This window comes from Pteropus alecto, unplaced genomic scaffold (assembly GCF_000325575.1).
Source record: "Pteropus alecto unplaced genomic scaffold, ASM32557v1 scaffold95, whole genome shotgun sequence".
Lineage (NCBI taxonomy): Eukaryota > Metazoa > Chordata > Mammalia > Chiroptera > Pteropodidae > Pteropus > Pteropus alecto.
The window spans coordinates 11,217,925-11,240,627 of NW_006441071.1; the positions used below are offsets into that span (position 1 = coordinate 11,217,925).

Consider the following 22,703-nt stretch of genomic DNA (forward strand, 5'->3'; position numbering starts at 1 on the left):
GAATATTATCCATCACCACAGCACAAAGCTTGTGGGAACGAATCCCTATTCACAGAGGCATACACAATAGAGATTATCTGAAACACAAGACACTTCTGGGAAGAAACCATGGCTCTGTGTACAGAATAGAGTGGCATGGCCTTCCGAGAAACAGCAGTAGCTACATTTCATCTCTTATCATGGTGGTAGATCACGACCCACAAATATTCTTTAATGATATGGCGGTAATCACTACTGCTGCAACTGTTATTGCAGAGAAAAAAAATTCTCTAATTCCACTAGGGTTTTGGCAAGCCCTAAATTGGCTAAAATGCAGCCTTCTTTTGCCTGAAAGGAGTAGGATCCCATAAGAAAGGCTGCAATTAAAAATGATATGGCAAATGCCAAAACCCTCCATGAGCGCTATAGGACACTGTAGGACTTACATTCATTTGCTTTACAAAATGAGTATTGCGAGACTGAAATATTTTTGTAAAAAAAATGTAGGTTTAGTCTGTAATACTTATAATAAAACACAGTAAAGGACTTGTGATAGAAATAAATATCAAAAGTGATGACAGGTAGCATTATGCACAGCATAATCTCCCTAAGCAGCTATGTGCCAGGGAGAATTTGCATGTGTGTTGGCAGGGCATTACAAATAAAAGAGCTAACGCCAAAGTTATTACTTTCTACCTCTAGATGCTGCGCCTGAAAAACATCAAACAAGAGGTTATGCCTCATGCTAATCAGTCCCACTGTGAAACAAGTCAGCAAAGCTGGCAGGTCCCTTGTTCATGTTAACACGGTGTGAGAGCGAAGCACATGCTCATGTGAGGAGTACAGCTCAAACCAGCCTTACCCTTATGACACTGTTTCAAAAGTATAGCCAAGCAGGAGGAGGCTGGAAAACACTGTAGTGCTAGGAGTATCAGTCACAATGATATACAATGGCACAGAGCATTGTAGAGCTCCTGATGTGTTCTCAAGCCAAAGAAAGAGATACCACTGCTCATGCTTTGATTAAGGAATGAAACAATTTTCTGCAACCAACAAGTGTAAACCAGGCCAGCGGGTTCTTCACTTAAGCTGTGTAGACAATATCTAAATACGCCAGGTCCCTGGGACAGAGAAGAGCATCAGCAACTTTTTTCTGAAAAACTCCAGAGAGTAAATATTTATGACCTTTGAACCATCTGATCTTTTTTACAACTGCTCAAGTCTGCCATTGTGGTACAAAAGCAGCCACAGATAATATTCATACAAATGAGCATGGCTGTGTCCCAGTACAACTTTATTTACAAAACTGGCAGGGGGTTGTAGCTTGCCAACCTGACTTAGCAAAAAACAGTTTCAGAAAAACAGGTGAGATGGCATTTCACTCTTTGAATGGACAGCCAACACAAAATTAAAAGACAGGAGTTATCAGTACCCACATCACCATTTCCAAAAGGATTTAAGGAGGGTCTGGAAATGAGGCATGGTCAGAGGTGGTGTAGCTGTGATATATTTCCAACTCAAGTTAAAAGCAAATGGCTATAATGTGCTCTCTTGAGATTAATTTTGTCTTGGACAAAAATGTTGCCTTATTCCATCTGAGGTTAATGGCTTGTCATGAAAATTAAAGTTAATACATCAAATTATGAAATACTTTTATATAAAGAGAATATTTTTCCTTAAACTGAGTTAATTGATTTGGTACTGCTGGTAAGGTAAATGTGGAAAGAAGCCAAAAGACTATAATTATTTAAAAAAAAAAAAAAAAAAGAAAAGAAAAGAAAAAGAAAGCTAAACACTTTCAAGTACCAAATTTAAAAAACTATCATGCCATTAATTAGAAGCTAGTCACACTGTCCTATCCAGGAGACATACTTGATGAAGGCTACAGTACAAATTCCATGCATATCTGCCAGCAACATAATGGGAAGAATGATTAAGTGAATACAGATCAAAGACATCCCTACTCAGCTCTTGGAGAAGGATCTTCTACTCTAAGCTCTTGGAAGCTTGAGGTCAGAGTCCACTGCCCTCCCCGAAAAAGAGGGCAAACCAAGGCCAAGGAACAAAATGGCAGACAGCTTTGTCTCTATGCAAAAATTTAAAAAAATGAAAACCCTATTGCCATATAGAGCTGTGCATGAATCCTTTCCTATTTCTGTGCTTTACCCCACCTAAATAACTGATTACTTATCTCATATAACTGACCAAAAATTATCCTCTTAAAATTCTGTGTTTACTCCTCCCACCCCACAGTAGCAGAATTTTCACTAAAACATGGGAGACATCTAGACATAGCTCTATGCTACAAGTCCAGAGGCTCCCACTATCCAACTACAGCAGTGTGCCCTTTAAAACCCCAAGATACTCACCTCTTTCTAACGGGGCGGCCCAGTGATCTAGTACTGAACTTCCATGAGTGTGTGATTGCTCACACTAGCAAACGAAGAGTTCCCGCACTTCTTACAGAAATTCCCTAATGCGCCATGAGGTAGTGGAGATGGAAGTAAAGTAATTAGGACCAGAATCCAGCCTTCAGCTCTCGAGTTGCCATACTCTGCTCTTGGTCAATTTACTTAACCCAAAATTGAACTGAACAACAATTTTCTGATTTTCCCAAGATCTAAAACCCATGAAATAGGGAGAGGGTACAGATTCTAAATTAACTATATGACGATAGTTATTGGCTTTGACTCTCCTTCATTGAGCTTATGTACTTAAAAGACACTATTTAGAATGCTAAATCGTTTTAAGTAGATGCTCTTAAACTTGTAAAAGTTGCTGTTTACAATCTGATAAAAAGCTATGGACCCAAACTCTGGAATAATGCACATATGACCACATTTTAAGATTTTTTCATACAATTATGTAGAGCTCACAGACCAGGAAGGTCTCTCCTTGGACCCCAGGATAAGTACTCTTGTAAGGAAGAATAAGAGATCATGGTCAAGTAAGATTTGTCTATCTTACTTGGCAAGTGTGGCTACCAGAATAGTTCATTATCACAGCAAATGTTCAATTTGATTCAATATAACAAACATCGAGGGCCTATATGTGCAGGAATTCCGCCGGGTTCTAAGAAAGGGCAGAGATAAAAGCACCATCCCATAACAAATGTACCACCAAGGCATTACATGACCAAGTGTTAAATAGAGATTCAAATGGAGTCCCAGGAAAAAGTCATACTGCATGGGAAAGAGGGCTCATGCTATTTGAAGTAGATATTGAAAGATACATAGGATCATAACCATAGAAAATGAAGGGATGGAAGGTAGGAAAAGGAGAGTTCAGTTAGAAGGGGTACTGCTGGTCAGTTCAATGTGAATACAGAACGAGGTGTAGGAGCAGAGTGCTTCTGTGGGAAGCACTGTGCTGTCTCCCCAATAGCTACACCTGAAAGCATAAGATACCCATTCTAGAAGTTCAGTAAAAGAAAAGAGAGGTGAGGTGGTGGTATATTAGGAAAATCAGTATATTTACTATTATCCAGAACTAATTCAATAGCAGCACTTGAAAAAGATCCTCAGTTCTCTTAAAGTTCTCTAATTGTATCTAAGGATCAGCAAGAAAAGGTCAGCATGAATTGGGGAAATGTTTATATAACATCATACACGGAGACTTTTATTTGAAACATAATGTAACTCTTTTAAATACATATTGTTTTCAAAATGTGCTATCAAAATCAATTTTGTATTTTACACTCTAATAATAAAGAAACTTTATAGTCTAGGCAGCTTTGTACTATCTCTAGAGCAACTGGGAAAACAAAGGGATTGATTAGATTATTGCTTTGCAAGGATTAAATGCTTCTCTTGAAAATGAATGCAAACAGCAAAGTTAATTCAAACCATAGGTCAAAGCAGAATAAATTATGTTTAAATCTCTCAATTTCATTTTCAAAAAATAAAGGCAGGGAGAGAGAGCGCGTCTACTTTATCGTGGATTAAAATTGCTGAGGAAGCAAAAGTGATTAAATAAACAGGCTATTATGTGCCATCAGCTCAATCGAGTGAGAACACTCTGGCTGTCTTCTCTTAGTGAAAGGAAGATGCTTGATGCTTTTGATAATAAATATCCATTCATAAAATGTGCTGAAATGAACAAAAAAGATCTATTGCCAATTCCAGCCATTTCACAGAGAAAAGTTGGCAAGGAATTTTCTAACATCTAAAATAGAAAAGTATCAATTAATCATGAAAATGGCTCAGATAATGTGTTACATTTTGTTACATATTATCCTATTCATCTTGGTGCCTTAAACAATTTATAAAAATTCATCACATAAAAAATGCAAGTACTAGTCATCTCAGAAAGCAAAATCTTTAAAAAATGTGTGTTGAGTACCCTTGCCCTGCCTCCACCCCAGCTGACAAAATTAAAACCTGCTCATTGAAGGATACCATGAAAAAATAATAACCACATAGAAAGGCTGCAATTAAAAATGATATGGCAAATGCCAAAACCCTCCATGAAAAAAATAATAACCACATAGAAAGAACTATAATAGTTAACATAGTTACCTTGCATTCACCTAAGTGCATTTATGTCATTGGAACAATACTGCATGTGACATTTCCCTTAAAACACACAGTGAACAAAGTCTCATGGCACTAAGCATTTACCTAACACTGTCAAATGGTTCCACAGTATTCTTCTGTGTAACTGCACTCTAATTTGTGACTAATCCTCTACTGATACACACAGTGCTGTTGTCAGGTTGTCTTGTTTTACTGTTTTAAATAATGCTATGTTGAACATCTTTACAAATAAAATCTTGCATGTACCTATAATCATATCTATTTACTTAGATCAAATTCTTGGAAGTAAAATATCAGATCATTTTCCAAGCATTTTCTCAAATTTCCTTTCACAGAGATTAGACCAATTTACGCTGTCATCAGCAATATGTGTCTTAAGCTAATTTAAGTTCACCCTTATAAACTCAGTTAATATATGTCTCAAGTTGTGAAATAATAATAGCAAAGTCAATTTTTAAAAATCATAATACCCTACCCTGCAGAATTCCTACACATATAGGCCCTCGATGTTTGTCATATTGAATTAAATTAAATATTTTCCAAATACACTTAAAATAATAAAACACCTCAATTTTCATAAACTGTATATTAATTAAATACAAGTTATTGAAATAATATTGCTAGTTTCTGCTTTTATGATTTTGTTCCCAATTTACATACGAAGTACTAAACTGAAGTAAATCACATGAGTTTTTGTTTTATTTATAAATATGAATTTCTCTATGTCAGTGCTTATTGTATACTTAAATGTATAAAATCTGTGAATGATAGTCAAATTCTCAATGTAGTGTTTTTCAACCTTATTTCTAAATTGTATCACTCTCCTATTATGATTTGTAGGTTGCACAGAGCTTAACACTCAGCTAAAGTGGTCAATTCTGGGTATAAGAGATACTTAACAGCCACCAGCATAAATATGCATTCTTGATGAGAATTTCCAAGACATTCTTCAATTTCTTCGAAAGCCAACTCCCAATAACAAATGAGATGCAACCAGCGGTACCCATATTTCATGGGATATATCAGTCTTCCCATGAGCAACTGAATATAACTAGATCATGGCTGAAAGAAACCAAAAGACATGGTTCATTGTAGAGTTTTAATTTATAGCTCAAAGGCATAAAAGTGGACTTGGAGGTTTTGAAAGTTAACTATCAAGAAATGTGAATCCTTTAGGCTAGAAAAAGCCAGAAATACCCAGGACCTGATGGAAAATGGCATATTAAAGAAAATATAATATTTTGAGAAAAGAATAAAAGCCTCTACTGTCCCTTCAACCCATTAACCCAGAGGTTGAACACAGGATCTTAAAATCCAAAGAGTATAGCAATTTATCATATTCTCATTCCTTTTCTTCATTAAAAAAAATGTAAGAAAAGAGAAAAAGGGAAAAGAAAAAAGCCACAAATATAATCTCTATGTTATTACCATTTGCCTTTCTATGAGGTCTAACTAAAAAAAATTTTAGAGCATTATTCTACTATTCACTTATATCAAATATCTACTATAAGAAATTACTACTACTGCTGCATCTATGCTAAGGAGTTAGCTAAAGCTAATGAATGCCAAATAATGGCTATAGAACTCAGGTAGTTTTGCAAAGTTATTCATATTAAAAAGAAATCAATTTTTAAATAAGTCACAAAACAGCAAACTCTTTTTAATGCAGATACTTCGTAACTCCTAAGATTACAAAATCAGAAGACTGATATTACAATTGAGGTAAGGTCTCAATATTGATTAAAAACTCTCTAGGTGACTCCAATACACTGCTATATTAGAATATTATAAATAGATTAGAGATAAACTGGTTAAGAAATGAGTTTAAAACACAATTTCAAATAAGCAATTTGAAATAAGAAGACATGAAGGAAAAATCAAGTTTAGTCTCTGACTCACATCATACAATGAAATCAATTCTGGATAGTTAAAGGAAATTATAAAATTAATAAGTGATAATCTGAATGACAATGATTATAATACTGTAGTAAATAAGGGAAGCTTTTCTGAGCATAACACCAAATGCTGAACCTGAGTTAAAAAATAAAACTTACATTCCTTTATGGAGAAAATCATACCAAGGAACTTTTACATAGCAGAAATAAACCTGGGATACTCATTAAGATTTCATACCCCATATTATCCTCAATAATCAGGGCAAGTGGAACATAAAAATATGGACATAAAAAGGACTTTAGGAAAGATCTATCAAGAAACTGCATTTTTAAATGGCTGGAAGCCTTGCCCTTGGCCATTATAAAGATCCAGAATACTCCAGATAGGAAGCATGGGCATTGACCCCTTTTGAAATACTTGGACATCCAATCTCTACTGGCATCTCTAACCCTTCCATTCTAGGAAGAAGTGAACAGTATGAGAATTTAAGTGAACAATTTGATGCCATGACTAGCTAATATAAGAACTAATTAGTATACCTGAAGCTTATAGCCAACAGATAAAAGGGGCGTGGCCTTCACCAACTGACAAGCCTTGCCATCCCTTTGACCAGGAGACCAGCTATACATCAAGGTCTTCAGAAGAAATCATGTACTGTCACCTCTCTGGGAAGGACCTTATGAAGTACTACTGACCACCTACACTGACATAAAGTAAAAGAAAAATCTTCCTGTATCTATGCAAGCTATACCAAAACAGATCTAGATCATCACTCTCAAGACAACCAGGACACAGTCCCCATAGGTGACTTAAACTAAAGGTTTCCAGGATCAATCCCCAGGCCCTAGAAGCAAATGGCACTACAATGTAGACAGCTTTCCCCAAGATCACAAATCAAGAAACATCACTATTACACCCTTCTTTAAAAAAACTCATATACATGTGCAGTTAATAAACACCTTTTTTACATTTTATAAATAAATAAAAAAGAAACTAAACAGAGTTCATATAATGCAGCAAGAAAACACTAATGGAAAAAAAGAATGTAAAGAACAAAAGAAATTTTTTTTAAACATAAAATAAAAATAAAAAACGTTCAATCTCTTACAGAAGTGAAAGAATTGCAAATTGAAACGATTTCCATTTTTTCCATAAAATTAGAAAAAAAATAGTGTTCCTATCCAGAGCTACTTAAAGTACAAAGAAATATAGTTGTAGAAATTATAAGTTGGCATTCTTGAAAGAAATCTGACACAAAATAGTGAATATAAACACTTTCCACAGATAGTCCTAGGAAAGACCTAGAAATGCATTACATATTATGTATTTGTTTGTTAATCACAAAAGCCAAAGATCTGCATTTGAGTCTGTTAAAAGCAATGACCACTTCCATTTATTTTTCCTTCCCCCCACTTCACCTTATGTCAGGTGGCATAAGAGTGCTGCTGAAATATTTGGGATCTGGCCAAGAAGCAGCTCAATTGGGATGCATTTAAGTTGAGATAAGAAGTAAAATTTTAAATACAAATAATGAAAAAGTTTCAGGATTACTTGATAATTACATTATTGAGAAAGCGTGAAAAAGACAAGTATTCTGCTGTGGGACATTAAATAGTGACAACAAAAATAATCTAAGATTCATAAGATACTGCTAAAGAACATCACTGACATATTGGGTAATGAACGCCATCAATTCAAAGAATTTATTCAATATTTAATTATTCATTGTACATACATGCATACACACAAACATACGCACATAAACAAATCCTCTGAAAAGCACAGAAATATTACATCTCACATATGAAAGAAACTTGACAGAGGTTTACACCAAATCCTAACATTAATCCTAAAAATCTGCATGGCATTACAAATGACAAGTTGTGACAATAAAAGAAGTGTCTGAAAGTTAAAAAAAAAATTTAACATAATAACCAAAAAAATATTTTTAGCAATGTTAGAGCAAAAAAGTGAATCACATTTCTATAATCTCTTTAGAAAATATTCCAAAACTGCCATGGAAATGGAACTGGAAATCAATGATAGGCAACCAAAAAAAGGAAAAATGTTATGGAAGAGTGTCATGTACACCTCTATGTAGTTAATAAAAAATGAAATTATAGTATTGATAGATTATTAATAGAATGCCATTTTGCATAATCTATTTTCTATTGCTATAAATTAAAAAATATAGTAAGTATAATTTCTTTAAATATAGATTGTTAAAATTCCTGCATCTATAGTTTCAATTACAACCACCTAACATTCACAAGCATCTCCAGTTACATCAGCAACACCATAAGATCATGCTGGTCAAACAACTACTGAGTGAACATAATTTGTAGCAAGAAATTCATAAAAAATTATGTTCATTTAGCACAACTGAATTCACATGAGAATGTTGTAAATTCTGCCATAAATACCAAGAGAAAAGACACATCTACATCAAGTAAAATATCTTAAAATCCATGTGTTTTCAATTGTGCTGCTTCTGACTTATAAGAAATCAAATACATTTAAGTAGTCCAGTCCCTTACATGACCAGAAAAAGCTCCTTTTCCTTTAACTTCTCTGAGAGCAAATATAAGAACACTTTGCCTGTGATTCGAAATCTTAACTTGTAAAACTTTACTGCCACTATCTTCAAGAAATATTATTATGTAGCTCAGATTAAAACTATATATTTAATGAAACATTATTTGGTTTAAGCCATATTTAAAATCTGTAAGGACAATTAAACTTACGTGTATTGTTTCCAAGAGGTATTAAAATCCATTTAACTTCAGATTAATTCTCAGATTATAAATTTAATAGGCACATCATTAATATTATCAAGTCCTACTTGAAAAGTAATAATTTTGTTAAAATTAAGTTAAATAATTTAATCTTATGCCATTTGTTCCTTAATCATGAGTTCAAGAAACAAACACTTAGGCAAATGAATATCAATATAAAATATATCAATGCTACTTTTAGATGGTTTATAATCCCCAAATCACTTGAATTTATGCTGTCCCACATAATATTTACAGCCAGAGTGTCAAGTAAAAATGGTCTGCTTAATTATTTTTAAAAAGAAGGTTTAACTGATTCTAACTAATAAAAGATAAATAATATTCATTTTTTATTGTTCACCTAAATGAGCTAAAACAAAAGAGAGAAAGTGTCTGTGTGTGCGTGTGCGCACATGTGTGTAGAGCAAAAACGAGAGATCAGAAAAGGCCAATGAGTGATCAGGATGGAGCGAGAAAAAAGCAAGATCAGAACTGCATTGAAACACAGACAAAAATTAAAACACTATACAAACCACAACAATAATCTAACATCCCCAGTTCCAGCTAATAGGATTAACTGCTACTTCTTTACCAATTATTCCTTTAGCCTGCTGTGTTCCTCTTGCCTGATAGATAAAATTATTGAGATATCAGATCACAAAATTGCTCCCACTTTCTGCCACCATCCAATCCAAACCAAAACTACTCTTCCATTGAACCCATTCCTCAAATTCAGTAAACAGGCCCAAATCCAATAACATAGCCCTCCTAGCATACATAGTTCCCCATACTGTGCTATTTCCTTTGTTGCAAAAAGGCAAAAGATTCTACTTTATTGTATTTGACTACAAGGGTATTCCTAGTGGTCTGGTCAGAGGGCATCTATGGAAAGTACATTCAAGTTAATTTTTTATCTAAAAGTATCTCATATGTTTTAGAGAAAAAAAAAATGAACAGAATTTTCATAATAAAATTGAGTGCTAAAGTATTTTGATAGCTTTCATATATTTTATTGTACCCAATTTAGATTTTTAAAAAAGCAAAAAAGACGTGCGAAACTCTAAAGACTCACCAGAAGACACTGTATATCTACTGAATCATGATTTCAAACTATTAAAAGACACTGCTATTCCATCACGGATGTGCATGAAATCCTGCAAATGAAAATCAATTCGGAGAAGAGAGTTTAACACCGTCGTTTCCAAGCACCTAAAGACTTAACTATCACTGAAATATTAACCACTTCCTGGAATACCTAGGCCTTCTGAACCTGGCATAAATGTAAGGATGTTCAGTCAATAATAAATTCAGAATATAGAGCCAATTCAACAGCATAAATGTAAGGATGTTCGGTCAATAATAAATTCAGAATACACAGCTGATTCAACAGCACCCTCTACTTGTAGATAATTTCACTTTAGAGGATTTCTTAAACATCATAATTCAACAAAAATAACCTTTAAAACTGTGCAGTTTTAGCTGACACATAAATTTAAGCTAACCTGAAAGAATACATAACAATTTACCCTTTAGCCAAGAATGACTGAAAATTAGCAAGAATCCAGGTAAAAATTAAATCTGAACTTTAACACTGCTCTCCTGGCAGCCAAGGACAGGGAAGTGGCTCTAAACCTGAGCGAGCATGAGAAACACCTTAAAAGTCTGTAAAAACAGATTTTTCTGAAGTAGTCTCAAGACCCTGGTTCAGTGAGTCCTGAAATGAGGCCCAGAAATGTGTATTTTTAACAAACATTTCAACTGGTTCTGATACAGAAGGCCATACTTATATATACTCAACCAAAATATCCTTTAGTAGCAGACCAAATTGTGTCCACTCAGGCAGATCATTATTTGTGCATATTTTTAATAGTGTCCTGTTTTGTCAAAGAAGGAAAAGAAAATTTTTAAAATAATTTTTTGAATAATGATAATGACTATAAAATGTTTACAACTTTCTAAAGAAAACTGACTTACTTCTCTTAATATTTTTATGCTCTAAAAATACAACTTTTACTCTGATTAAGGGAAATCATGTTCAACTGCTTCAAATTTGGACAACAGAGATAAGCACAAAATTAAATATCTCCTGAAATCCTACCACGAAGGTAACCCCTGCTTAGCACTTTAGAATATTATTTGTTTTCTACGCTTCTATGTTCCTGTCTTGAGCTTTGCTTCATTACATAAAACATCAGGGTCAAAAGAAAGGTAGATGAAGGCCTTAATTTTAAAAAGTACACAATCATATTACTAATAAAATCCACAGGCCTAAAATAAAGGAAACATTAGAATTAGTTTACAAACCCTAAAAAAAAGAAATATCATAACTGAGGGAAAACAGACATGACCCTGTTTATGCCAAGCTCATGTCCTGTTGGTACCAGAAGGGTAATGGCAGAAGTGACATGCTCTGACATTTAAGACACATAAAATGTAAGTGGGTGCTATCTCATGTAAAAGAGATAGCCATAATACTTGGGGGTAATAATAGAAAGAAGAAAACTGAATATGAGGAACAGAAAAAAACAGATATGGCAAAACAGACATAAAAAAAAAAGAAGAGAAAAGGAAATCCAATGTAGGGATAAGTTTGATATATTAGGATAAACCAATTCCACCTTAGTTTAAGGATTACTCCTACTCCTTCTCTGAAACTCATGAGTAATTACATTGTCCTACAGACCCAATATGATCAAATCTGTCTTAAAGAAGATGAAAGTATACACATTCAGAATAACCGCTCTCCCAATTAACATCCGCAATCCCTTTAAAAAGGGCTTTTTGTCACCTGGACTGTGAACTGTAAAGGAGCAGGAATCAGACAGATTCAGAGCTGCATTGTACCACACTGCCAAGTTCATGCCAAGCTCACTCTGGCAAACACAGCTCAGGAAGTGTTCAGCATGGGAGTCAGGAAGGAAAATCCACCCACAACATCGAGGCAATGAGAACAAGTTCCTCTGTATACTCATGAACATTCAACTTTATAGCCTGGGATGTAGAAGGTTCTTTTATAACGAGTCCTTCTAGAAATTCTTAGTGAAAATAATTAGTATTTTAGAATTTTCATCACTACTTCATTTCCTTGGAATATGGTATGAGATATCTTATGCACACAGGTGTTCAGTAGAGGCTTTTTTAGTTTAATCCTAATCGATTACTATCATATGTCCCAAACATAGACAATCAATTTTTAATCTAATTTTCAAGGAGTTAGATTATAATAACACAGTCAAAATAATGAAGTTAACTGTCTAGCTGACTGAAGAAGTACCAAAATTGGAAGTGAGCAAATTCAAATAGGCATAGAACCAGGCAGATAACATGATGAATGCAGTGGGCCGGGTGTCCCCAAAATAACTGGGCCAGCACAGGTGGCAGCAGGGCCCAAAGTACCTCTGTATCTGACTGGTGAAGGCAAGCTGAAAACTAGGGGGAACCAGAGACAGCTTGTGTGGTCTAAAGGAGCCAACCTCTGCTGGTAACCTGCCAAACATTGCCCAGGAGGGCATGTCAGGACAGTGTTTTCAAATCATTCTAGTTTTCAATCGTACCTGCAACTCCAGAGTTTTATGTAAAATCTCCTGATATTTGAACATTGGCAATTAATGTAATTCAACCATTTCCAAAACACTGAGCCACCGCTGTGTGTGCACACGCTGTAGACTGACCATGGCCGATAGACTGCTAGGTACAGATTCTGGGCTTCCAGGTGAATCTGGTATGGTGACAGACTGAGAATGACAGTCTGTCACCATACCAGATTCACCTGGAAGACAGCCATTTCTGACTTGGACAGACTGTCAGACTGTCATTCTCAGTCTGTCACTAAGAGAAGGAAGAGAGTAAGAAATGAGGTGACTTGTCATTCTCAGTCTGTCACCACACCAGATTCACCTGGAAGACAGCCATTTCTGACTTTGCTGCCATGAGAATAAGCATGAGGGTATTGATGAAAAAACTGACAATAAGCAAGTCATCTCATTTCTTACTCTACTCCTTCTCTTAGTTACAAACACGCTCTACTCTCCTGATAAAATTCAAGGGAAAACAAAATGAGATTATTGGTCCATAAAACAAAATACAGTTTTTTGAGTGTTTATGTTTCATTGTCCCATGAATATGTTCTATTAATAATCTCATAATGAACTTGTTTTATATGATTTGAGTTATTGTACATTTGCTTCTAAAAAATAAATGCATTAGGACAATAATAAATCTTTAAGTATATTAAGTCATAGGAAGCAGGGAAAACTATTCTGGAAAAGAGCAGCAAAGACATTCTTAAAGAGAGAAGCAGAGGCAAAATTAATTACCACAAAACAAAAAATCAATTTTAAATAGCAAAAAATGCAAATGGAATAAATAAAATACATCCATAGTACCACGCTGGGCCAAAACAGTAAAATTTTACACATCTTGATTTAAAACAAAAAGAGTAAAGATCCTACTTTAGGGATCTGTTCACAGAACGAGAAATTATACTCATCTCATATTTTAAGGTAAAATTCACCGAAATACAGTAACTTCACTCTTCATCAACCACTAGCCTCATCTAAAATAAGAATGAATGCATTCTCCCAGCTGTCTGACACCATTCATCAGAAAAAAGAAAAAAATCGATATTCACATCTTCACTAGATTAATTCTTTTTATCAAATATTATGAGTTATTGAGCACTGTTCTTCAATAGAGAAAAGCACTTTTATCCTCACTACATCAAGAGAGTTTATAATTAAAAACTCAATATGAAAAAAGTTTTAATATGGAATTAAAATTTTAAATCACATACTGAACAGTAAATGTATATAAAGTAACAATCGAACCTCTGGCAAGAGAACAAGTGTCATCTGAGGAGAGAAACGGGTGAGCCCGCTGCTAATGAACGTAAACGGGAACAGCCCCAGCACTGAGGACCATCGTGAGGCTGAGCATGCACAGGCTTATGGACAAAGAGTAGGAAGTTCCAGAGCTGAAAGCCAAAGAAACTGTGTGGGGAAAGAGAATGAGGACACAGGACTTGGTTTGGTAAAGACACGTGACTCGGTTGGGCCTGAGGGAATCTGTCTGAACAGGACAAGTATTTTGTGGTTTTAAGTTCAAATAAAAGAATAAATATTATATAAAGCTCACCCAATAAAGACAGCCAAAGAGAAACTAAAATGACAATAAAGTAATCGATTTCTGGGGAAGAAAAGTGGTACAATTATACATCTAGTGATGTGTGGATAGTTATATGACTGTAAAAGACGAATATTTGATTCAAATATGATGCTAGTAAAAATGAAAACTTAAGTATTTAAACGTTGGCTATAATTTTTCCCATTATTTCAATATAATTATGAGCTTTTAGAGCTGAAATGACTATAAGAATATTTCTGCCTAGTGGGTAATTTTAAGTGTTTCAAATTCAAGTATTTGTTTGCATTAGTATAATCCTCTAGCATTTATGTCCTATTTTTGTGGCAGTGGAATTGAGAACTGTTACAATTTCTACAAAAACTTTTAAAAAGTTGTTCTCATCCTACTCTCCAAAGTAGTGACAATAATGAGGTAGTAATTGTTCACATTTTGAAGTTCAAATGATACTCAGGTTGAGGTTTAGTGCACACATGACAAGAACAAGAAATGTGGTTCCTACCCACAGGATAAAGCTTAAATCTCTTTGTCAATTATTTCCTCTGCCAAGAATTATATATAATACTAGGAGACCATGGGAGTCACTTGTTGACCCGCATATGATAACAGTCAAATGTTTCCTTACAAATATCATTAACTTTTAAAGTATCAAGTAACACTCATTCATTAGAAACATACTTATGCTTATGCATTAATTAAAAAATACCCATTCTATAGTTTTAAGAAACTATAATCAGTGTAACGAGGTACTGATATATTTAACATCAATACCTTTTAAGGAATGTTTGCAATAAAACTGTAACATCACTGAATTGGACATAAGAATAAAACAAACTAATGGTAGAACTGAAAATATAACACATTTTAACTTTGAGTAAGAAGTTTATGCATTTCCATTAAATGAAACACGAGTAAGTTAACCTCAATGACAGTGCGACCATTTTATTACTGGTATACCTGGAAAATACGTGCTTATATAAAAAAAAACAAAACAAACAAACAAAAAAAACAATTTTGATCATCTTACTTCTCTTCCCAGACTCTCCCTTGTCCCAAAATTTATAAAACCATAAATTCCACAGAAGTAAAATCCATTCGGAATTATACAATAGAAGACTGACAAATAAACCTCTAAGCCGCACACAGCTCTTCAAAATGCCCTGCAATGCTGCAATGATTTGGAATCTTGTGGTTTCCCATGGGGAAGCAATAAAAATCAGGGAGACTGAAAACAGTGCCAGATGAAAAACCAAACAGATGGCTTAGCCGACCAAAAAGCCAGCTGAGTTTTGGAAGACTGTTCTCACTTAGAGTATCTTCCAAAAACAGCTTTATGTGGTTGGTTGTAATTTCCCCTTTGTTTGACACTGTTAAGCTACCTTTTTAGCCTTTAAACAGGAGGAGCAAAGAAAATATTAACTTCCTTTAGAAGAGAACAAAAGACTTACTGTTTCTTTTTGCTCTCCTGGAAAGGTTTTAGATCTGAGTTTTATTCATTTAGCGAAATCATCACCTTCCTTATCCAGCTGCAGTATTCTCTGAAGGATCACAACCAACCCTCTGAAAATGGATGTTATGTCATTGGAGTGAAGAAACAAATGTATTTATTAAATATATAATATATCAAATATATAAATGACATATATTCAGTAAATGTGATTTATAAATATATATTAAGTTATATATACATACACGCATACATACATATTACTCACACGAACATGGAAACCTTGGGCTGAAGGAAGAAGGTAGAGGCAATCTGGATTGTGCATATAATTAGAATAAATTACTCCGTGCCGTCCTATTTAGATGAGATATATCATCAATTTGTAGAAGTGTTGAAAGCAATTGACTAAGATGATAAATTTAAAACATTTACTCTGCAGCAGAGAAGGAAAAAGGAGAGGGAGTGGTCCCAGGACTCAGGAGACACCATACTATTCTCTAGCTAGTTTGGTGGGGAAGACTTTCAACATAGGAGAGCCACACAGGCACTATAGGTAAGAACTGCTTGTTCTGCTACAAGAGGTCAATATCCAATAATACATAGTATTACCAAAAAAAAAAAAAGTTGCTTTTACTCACAAGTAAGAAGACTAGATACTTGGCATTATCCCCAAACAAAACCTACTACACCAAGTCACCCACTCTGCAAGATAAATGTCCTCCTTCAGGATATACTGCTATGTACAATACACAGGAGAATTTGATATGCATCTTCAACTATTTACCTTTCTATTAACCAACTGGCCATCTATTTTAAAAATCTGACCTGCGTTTTCTGTTTTCAGAGTATCAAACTTTAACTCAAGCTCAATTTTGTATAGACTGCCAGTTCTAATGTCTTTCGAAAACTATACGTCCTGATCCCATCCTCGTTGCTGTTTTCAGGGTGTCTTTCCTCCTCATCTCCTACAACAATCTCAGGATCTTGTACTCCTCCCTCCATGACAGCAATCTGAATTTGAACTCCCATTTTGAGATCCAAAAAAAACACATACACACAAACACCTGATATTCAATTAGTAATGTAGAATTTCTAAGTCAAACAAATACATTATAACACCAGAAACACAATATCAGTGTTACAGTCTTCTACTTAAAATCTGTTTTTACTGAACAATGTTCAAACCCTAAATGGACATGGAGTTTACAATATGAGCTACAAAGATTATCTCCCTACAAGGTATTTTGAACCCTGAGGCTAGCAATAGCCTTGCAGATTCTACCACTTTTGCAGGAATAACTTTAACTTTTTATGATGATGATTCTTTTTAGAAACCTAGAAAGCTATGTAGTTGAGACCGTTAAGTCTTGCAAAAACAATGAACAACACTATCAATAAACTTTTAATTCTACTATTTCCTATTGACTACAATAATAAATTAGTTGTACTTTTCTGCTTTTTCTATTCCTCTGATATAAGTGGTTATGATTTCCATACAGTCTACATCGTAAAACAGCCAAAAGGTTTTAAGTAACTTTGTGGATCTAGGTCTAGAACCTGTATCTGAAACCAGGCCAATAACAACAGATATTTAATCATCATTCCTTCAGTGCTAAGTTCTGGGCACTGTGCTAAAATTCTTACATAAGGTATCTCTCACAGTAACTCCATGAGGTAGGCAGTACCTTGAATAAGGGCATACACATTAGGTGACAGAAATGAGAGTTAAGGGCAAATCTCTATTACTCTAAAGACCTTGCTGATAACCATTAAACTCTACCTCCCAAAATACGGTTTGCCCATGTAGCCTTTCTACAAACTGGATCCCAGAGAATGGACACTCCCACTATGTAAATAATCAAAGCAAAGGTCATTCTCACTCACCAAAATGCTAGAGTAGACAACCTAAACTAGTTAACTACAGCACTCAGAGCAAGCCAAGAAAACTCAAGAGAATTGGTAAATGATTTCAGTTGGGAAACCTTTAATTTATCTTAAGATGGTATCACCTAGTTTACTGGACTGTCTAAAGAGATGATGACTTCATTGAAATGCAAAGTGAAAATATTAAGTGTCCAATGGCAATATCTTTTTTCTTGAGTTCTGTTATCTATGGATAAATGTATCTATGCACTGGTTTGCTTAGCAAATCAAGTGCATGTAAAGTAATACTGTTTATAAGTATACACATACCCACAAATGTCCAATTTTTATAGCATATGTAGTTTTTAAACTAGATACAAAGTTACTTAATTATGTGGAAGAAAAATCTAACAAGTGAAAATACCGATTTAGTGAATAATATAGTTTAAAAAGAAAAAAAAAGAAAACAAGTATCTGGATATCTTGAAATCATAAGGTATCTTTTTTTTAAGTTGTTAGTTTATGAGTTTGTTTCCCTTGTCTAGAGGATTTGAACAAGCTCCATGAGTTGGAGCTTTCTTCTGAATCTAAGTAATTCTAATTTTCATTTGAACACCAAAAGAAATTAAATGAAATTATTTTTTTAAAATCCAAACGAAATATGTGAAATCTTAAATATAATTATACTTGTTTGCCAATGTAATTTAATAGGTTTTATTAAACAGGGAGCTGGCATTTTAAAATTATTAGTTTACTATTCATTTGTCTACTTTTCATAATGTCTTTTAAAAAATTCGAGCCTTAAATCTGGAATATATGTTCCTGGTGGCAGGAATCAGGAAATCTTCTTTTCTATGCAGCAAGTAATTCTCTACAAGAACTTAATGCTGTTCAGTGACAACAGAAATAACACAAACTACAAACAGATATATTAAAGCAATAAATTTAATGGCCTTTTATAATTTCTTGTTTTATACCACAATTCCTAATAAAAATGAAGTCTTAAATTATTTTCATAATAAAAACTATTGGTTATGAGAAATTAGAAAAATAGAAATATAAGCACACTTTAAACATCAGCTATATTATTTTTTAAAATCATGAATATTAACAATTTATCCTCATCCTGGTTATAAAATCTTAAGTTTTAAAAAAGGATTGGCTCATATTTAATTAAAGTTCTCAATAAAAGTGAGAGGATATAAGCTAGTTTAGAAGTTTAATTTTAGAAAACATTATCCAGCTCTGATTTTTACAATATGGAAGACTGGAAAATGGAAATTCAAACAATCATTCACTCCAGAAACAAACATATCAAAATCTTTGCCATCACATTATAGCTTTATGTTACTACTCAGCTGCTATGTTCTTGAATAAAATGTTTAATCCTTTTATTTTTATACATTCTCTTATGTGTATATTAAAATTATACATAAGTAAATATTAATCAAATTCCATCAAGTTCAATTTTACTGGAAGGGCTTTTCATTTGCCCTTTTAAAGTCTACTATTTATAACATATCATTCTTTTTTAAACTGTATATAAAATTTTAGCCTAAAAGTTATTTGCAGAATCAGGGTCTCAGGGGAAAGACATTATTAATCAGAATCACTTTTTTCCATAAGGAAAGTTGACCCTGAATGTGGAACAAGCCATTCTTTTCCTGAATCTGTTTCATTTCAGCCATTGGTAGCTGTGCCCCTCACCCAGCAGTGCGTGCACAGATAACTAGATCTGCTTTAGATAGAGGCAGGTAATGCTGATGTATATCTTTCCCATAGGCGAATGGCACCACCTGCAGAATTAAAGAAACCAAGGGATTTGGAACCTGTAGCAATAATTATCTCTCAGAATCTGCTACAACCTTTCTAAAGTTAACATCCTAATACCTATTGTTCCCACAGGAAAATTCCAGAATGTGCTTTACAGAAGTTGATTCAGTTTACTATGATAGTCTATTTTATGCCATTTAAATAAAGCATTACTTAGTATATCAGATACGTGTTTCTTAAGTAATTAAAAATTTTTAAGATTTTACTACTGAAGAGGTATAAATGAACTCACTAGAGCTCCTGTACAATTAAAAAAAAAAAAAAAGCTAAGAATAAGATAATTTTTTTTTTCGAATTAGCTCTACAGCTAAGAGGAAAACAATAAAAATCTACAAGAAAGGTCGTTACAAAGTGTGCTAATACAGTTAGTACCTCTGCACAACTGACATTTTGGGGCCAGATAATTCTTTGATGTGATGTACAGTCCTGTGCACTGTACCATGTTTAGGAGCACCTGTGGCCTGTATGCACTAGATGCCAGAGGCACTTCTTCATTCAAGACATTCAAAAATGTCCCTAAACATTGTCGAATGATCTCTATGGACAACATTATCCCAGCATTCAGAACTAGTAAGTTAGTGGAAGTGGCCACACACAGATTGAAGTTCGGCTCTCTCCTTTGGATGTGTGCTAGGGGGAGATAACTCACTTCTCTGTCTCTCTTCCCTCAAATAACTCATGAGAATTAATGTGAAAGGAACTGAATAGTAACTAGTACAACTGCTATGACTGTTTTTATTTTTAAAATTGTAGCATCTCTCTCTACTTCAGACTCCCTATGCCACAAATGTGTACTTTTTTCAACAAAAATTTCTCGAAGGCCCCAAACTAAGGGATTTAAAAAGTGAGGAAGGGAACATTACTAAATTTATGGATTAGTTAGAGATTCCTTCTATAAGCCAAGTATTGTATGCCACAAGAATATGATCTCAAATCCTACTTCCTACTCATAATCTACGCACCAGAGAACCAAATGATCTACTTGGTCACTGGAACACATCACATACTTTTTTCCCCCCACTGCATTCTGGCTGTGGCTCTTGTCTGATGGAGAGCATGACCCTGCCGCACGTGTTCCTACTCACCTGAGAAAGTCCAGGATCATTCATGAAGTATTTTCCCTGATGGCATCTGAATCATCTCTCTCTTACCCAACCCCCAAACACTGGAATCTCTGTGTTTGGGGGTTGGGTAAGAGAGAGATGTGGTGGAATCTCTCTTATAGTGCTTATATTCCCTCAGGACACAAGTGATTCAGTGATGGCAACAGCCCATCAGAATTCATTTCTTTACTAAACTTCCAGTACCTTTTCTGCCCTCACTCATCTCTATCTAGCCTGCAAGGGGCCCAGCCAGGGCCCTGACCACATTATTATTTAAGACTTATTTTTAATTGGACAGCTTTCTTTACAGAATTAATTGTAATTTTCTTATAGTTTAATATACAGCTCCACAGGAAACATTTTTCGCAGAGAAAACTGCCATTAAGATATGACCAGTGCCCACTGACATCCACAGTCCCAACAAGACTAATATTCAAGAATAATATTCACTCAAATATGGAGGAAATTATTATTAAGCATGAATGGTAGGTTGAGGGTCCTTTATTAATCACCTAAAAGTGTCCCTGTTAACTAAATGAAAAATATTTTTTAATAAAATACTGATTGCTGTGATTTCTTTTTAAACTTTAAGTCTAACATCTACTTGTTGTGTATAACTAATTGTTAATCAATATATTTTTCACTAAATTGTTTCGTTCGGTATACATCCCTTTGAGCAACTATAAATCTACTATAGTGAGGTGACAGTACTTTCACACTGGGGGTGGGAGTGCTAGATGGAAAAACAAAGGAAGAATCCAGCAATGCCTGCTGCACTCAGTACAGGGGATCAAGGCCCAAGGCGTGTGTAGTGGGGGGAGACAGAGTACTCCAAACATCCAAGAGTCCAAAAGTTAAGCAATTCTATGTAAATACCAATGTCATCCTGAAAGAACCCTGGCAAAAGAAGACAGTAGTCACAGGCGAAGAAGCGTAAGACTGCAGTAGCGTATCTTAACACGTACTCAGAGGATCATGGTCTCAGAATACTCTGTGGCGCTTGCTTCCAAATGTAGGCGCAGAGGAACAGAACCCGGCTTCTACACTTTTACAAGTTCTCCAGGTTTCTTATGTCCGCTACTGTGAAACAACCACTAGATTAGAGAGTATCATCTTCTTACAACAGAGGAAAACTGATTGCTTAAAAAGTATGAAGGAATTATGCTCTGTACATCCTTTCAATCTGTATTTTTAAATGAATGTCACTAAATTCTACAGCTGCTTTATTTTCTTCTCTGTATTGGGTGCTCAATAAAAAATTGATGCATATATACAAAAAGATTAAAGGAAATTAGAAAAACAACTAACGTTGACAATTCTGTAAATATTGACGGAATGGGACAGGTTATTTCGAGGACGTAAACATTCAACACACATATCTCAAAAAACCTACCCAGGGCTGCCCTGCAGAACCTCCCATCAGTGGCTGAATCTGAACTCTAGGAGGTCCCAAGAACTGCTGACTCTGAATAATGTGATTTCTGTAGGAAGTCTTGAGAGAGAGAGACACTTTCGTACAGCACCAAGGAGAGCGCCTTTCTCCTCTGAAAACTGAAACCAATTAAGTCAAAAAGCATCACATTGATCCAATTACACCAGGAAGAGTTAAAATGAGACTAACATCCCAAAGACCCTCAGGACTCATCAAGAGTGAGTAACATCCTTCAGGGGCCAATAAAATTAATGACATTTAAGAAATGAGACTCTTATGAGCCATAAAAGAAAGAAGAGGCAGAAGGTTGTAGAAATCAAGACTATTTTAATCCTTAAAAACTAAAGAAAACATGTGAAGGAAAACCTCTAGAATTCCTTCAAAATAGAGGAGATGAACTTCTCAAACATTCTTTTTCGGCGCCCACAAAATAACCCTCCTTCTTACATAGTATAAGAGTATATACCTGGGTTGCAAACCTGACTGAAGTACCACATTGGTGACCTCGAGCAGGTAAGTCATGGACTTCAGTTTCTTACTCTATAATAGAGTGGGGATACTAAGAAGAGTTAACTCAACAGAACAGATAAAGTTCCTGGACCAGTGACTGGAGCAGAGTAGCACTTAACCAAAGAAACAGCCTCTGCACTTCAATTTCTGCCTTATTTTATAGTTTACATGCACTGTCTTCTTACTGAACTG

General features: G+C 34.7%; 1 protein-coding gene across 5 annotated transcripts in view; it reads right to left on the bottom strand.

The window, feature by feature from the left end:
- Positions 1-22,703, bottom strand: part of KDM4C (lysine demethylase 4C) — a 336,400-nt gene that overhangs the window by 179,508 nt on the left and 134,189 nt on the right. The window contains exon 9 of one of the 5 annotated variants that reach the window (XM_025051418.1): positions 19,322-19,429. The exons of the other annotated variants lie outside the window; for them this stretch is intronic. Coding sequence (XP_024907186.1) covers positions 19,337-19,429 — 93 coding nt within the window. The 3' untranslated portion in view covers positions 19,322-19,336. Of the gene's footprint in view, positions 1-19,321; positions 19,430-22,703 lie in introns of those variants that run through there. 5 annotated transcript variants of the gene reach the window in all.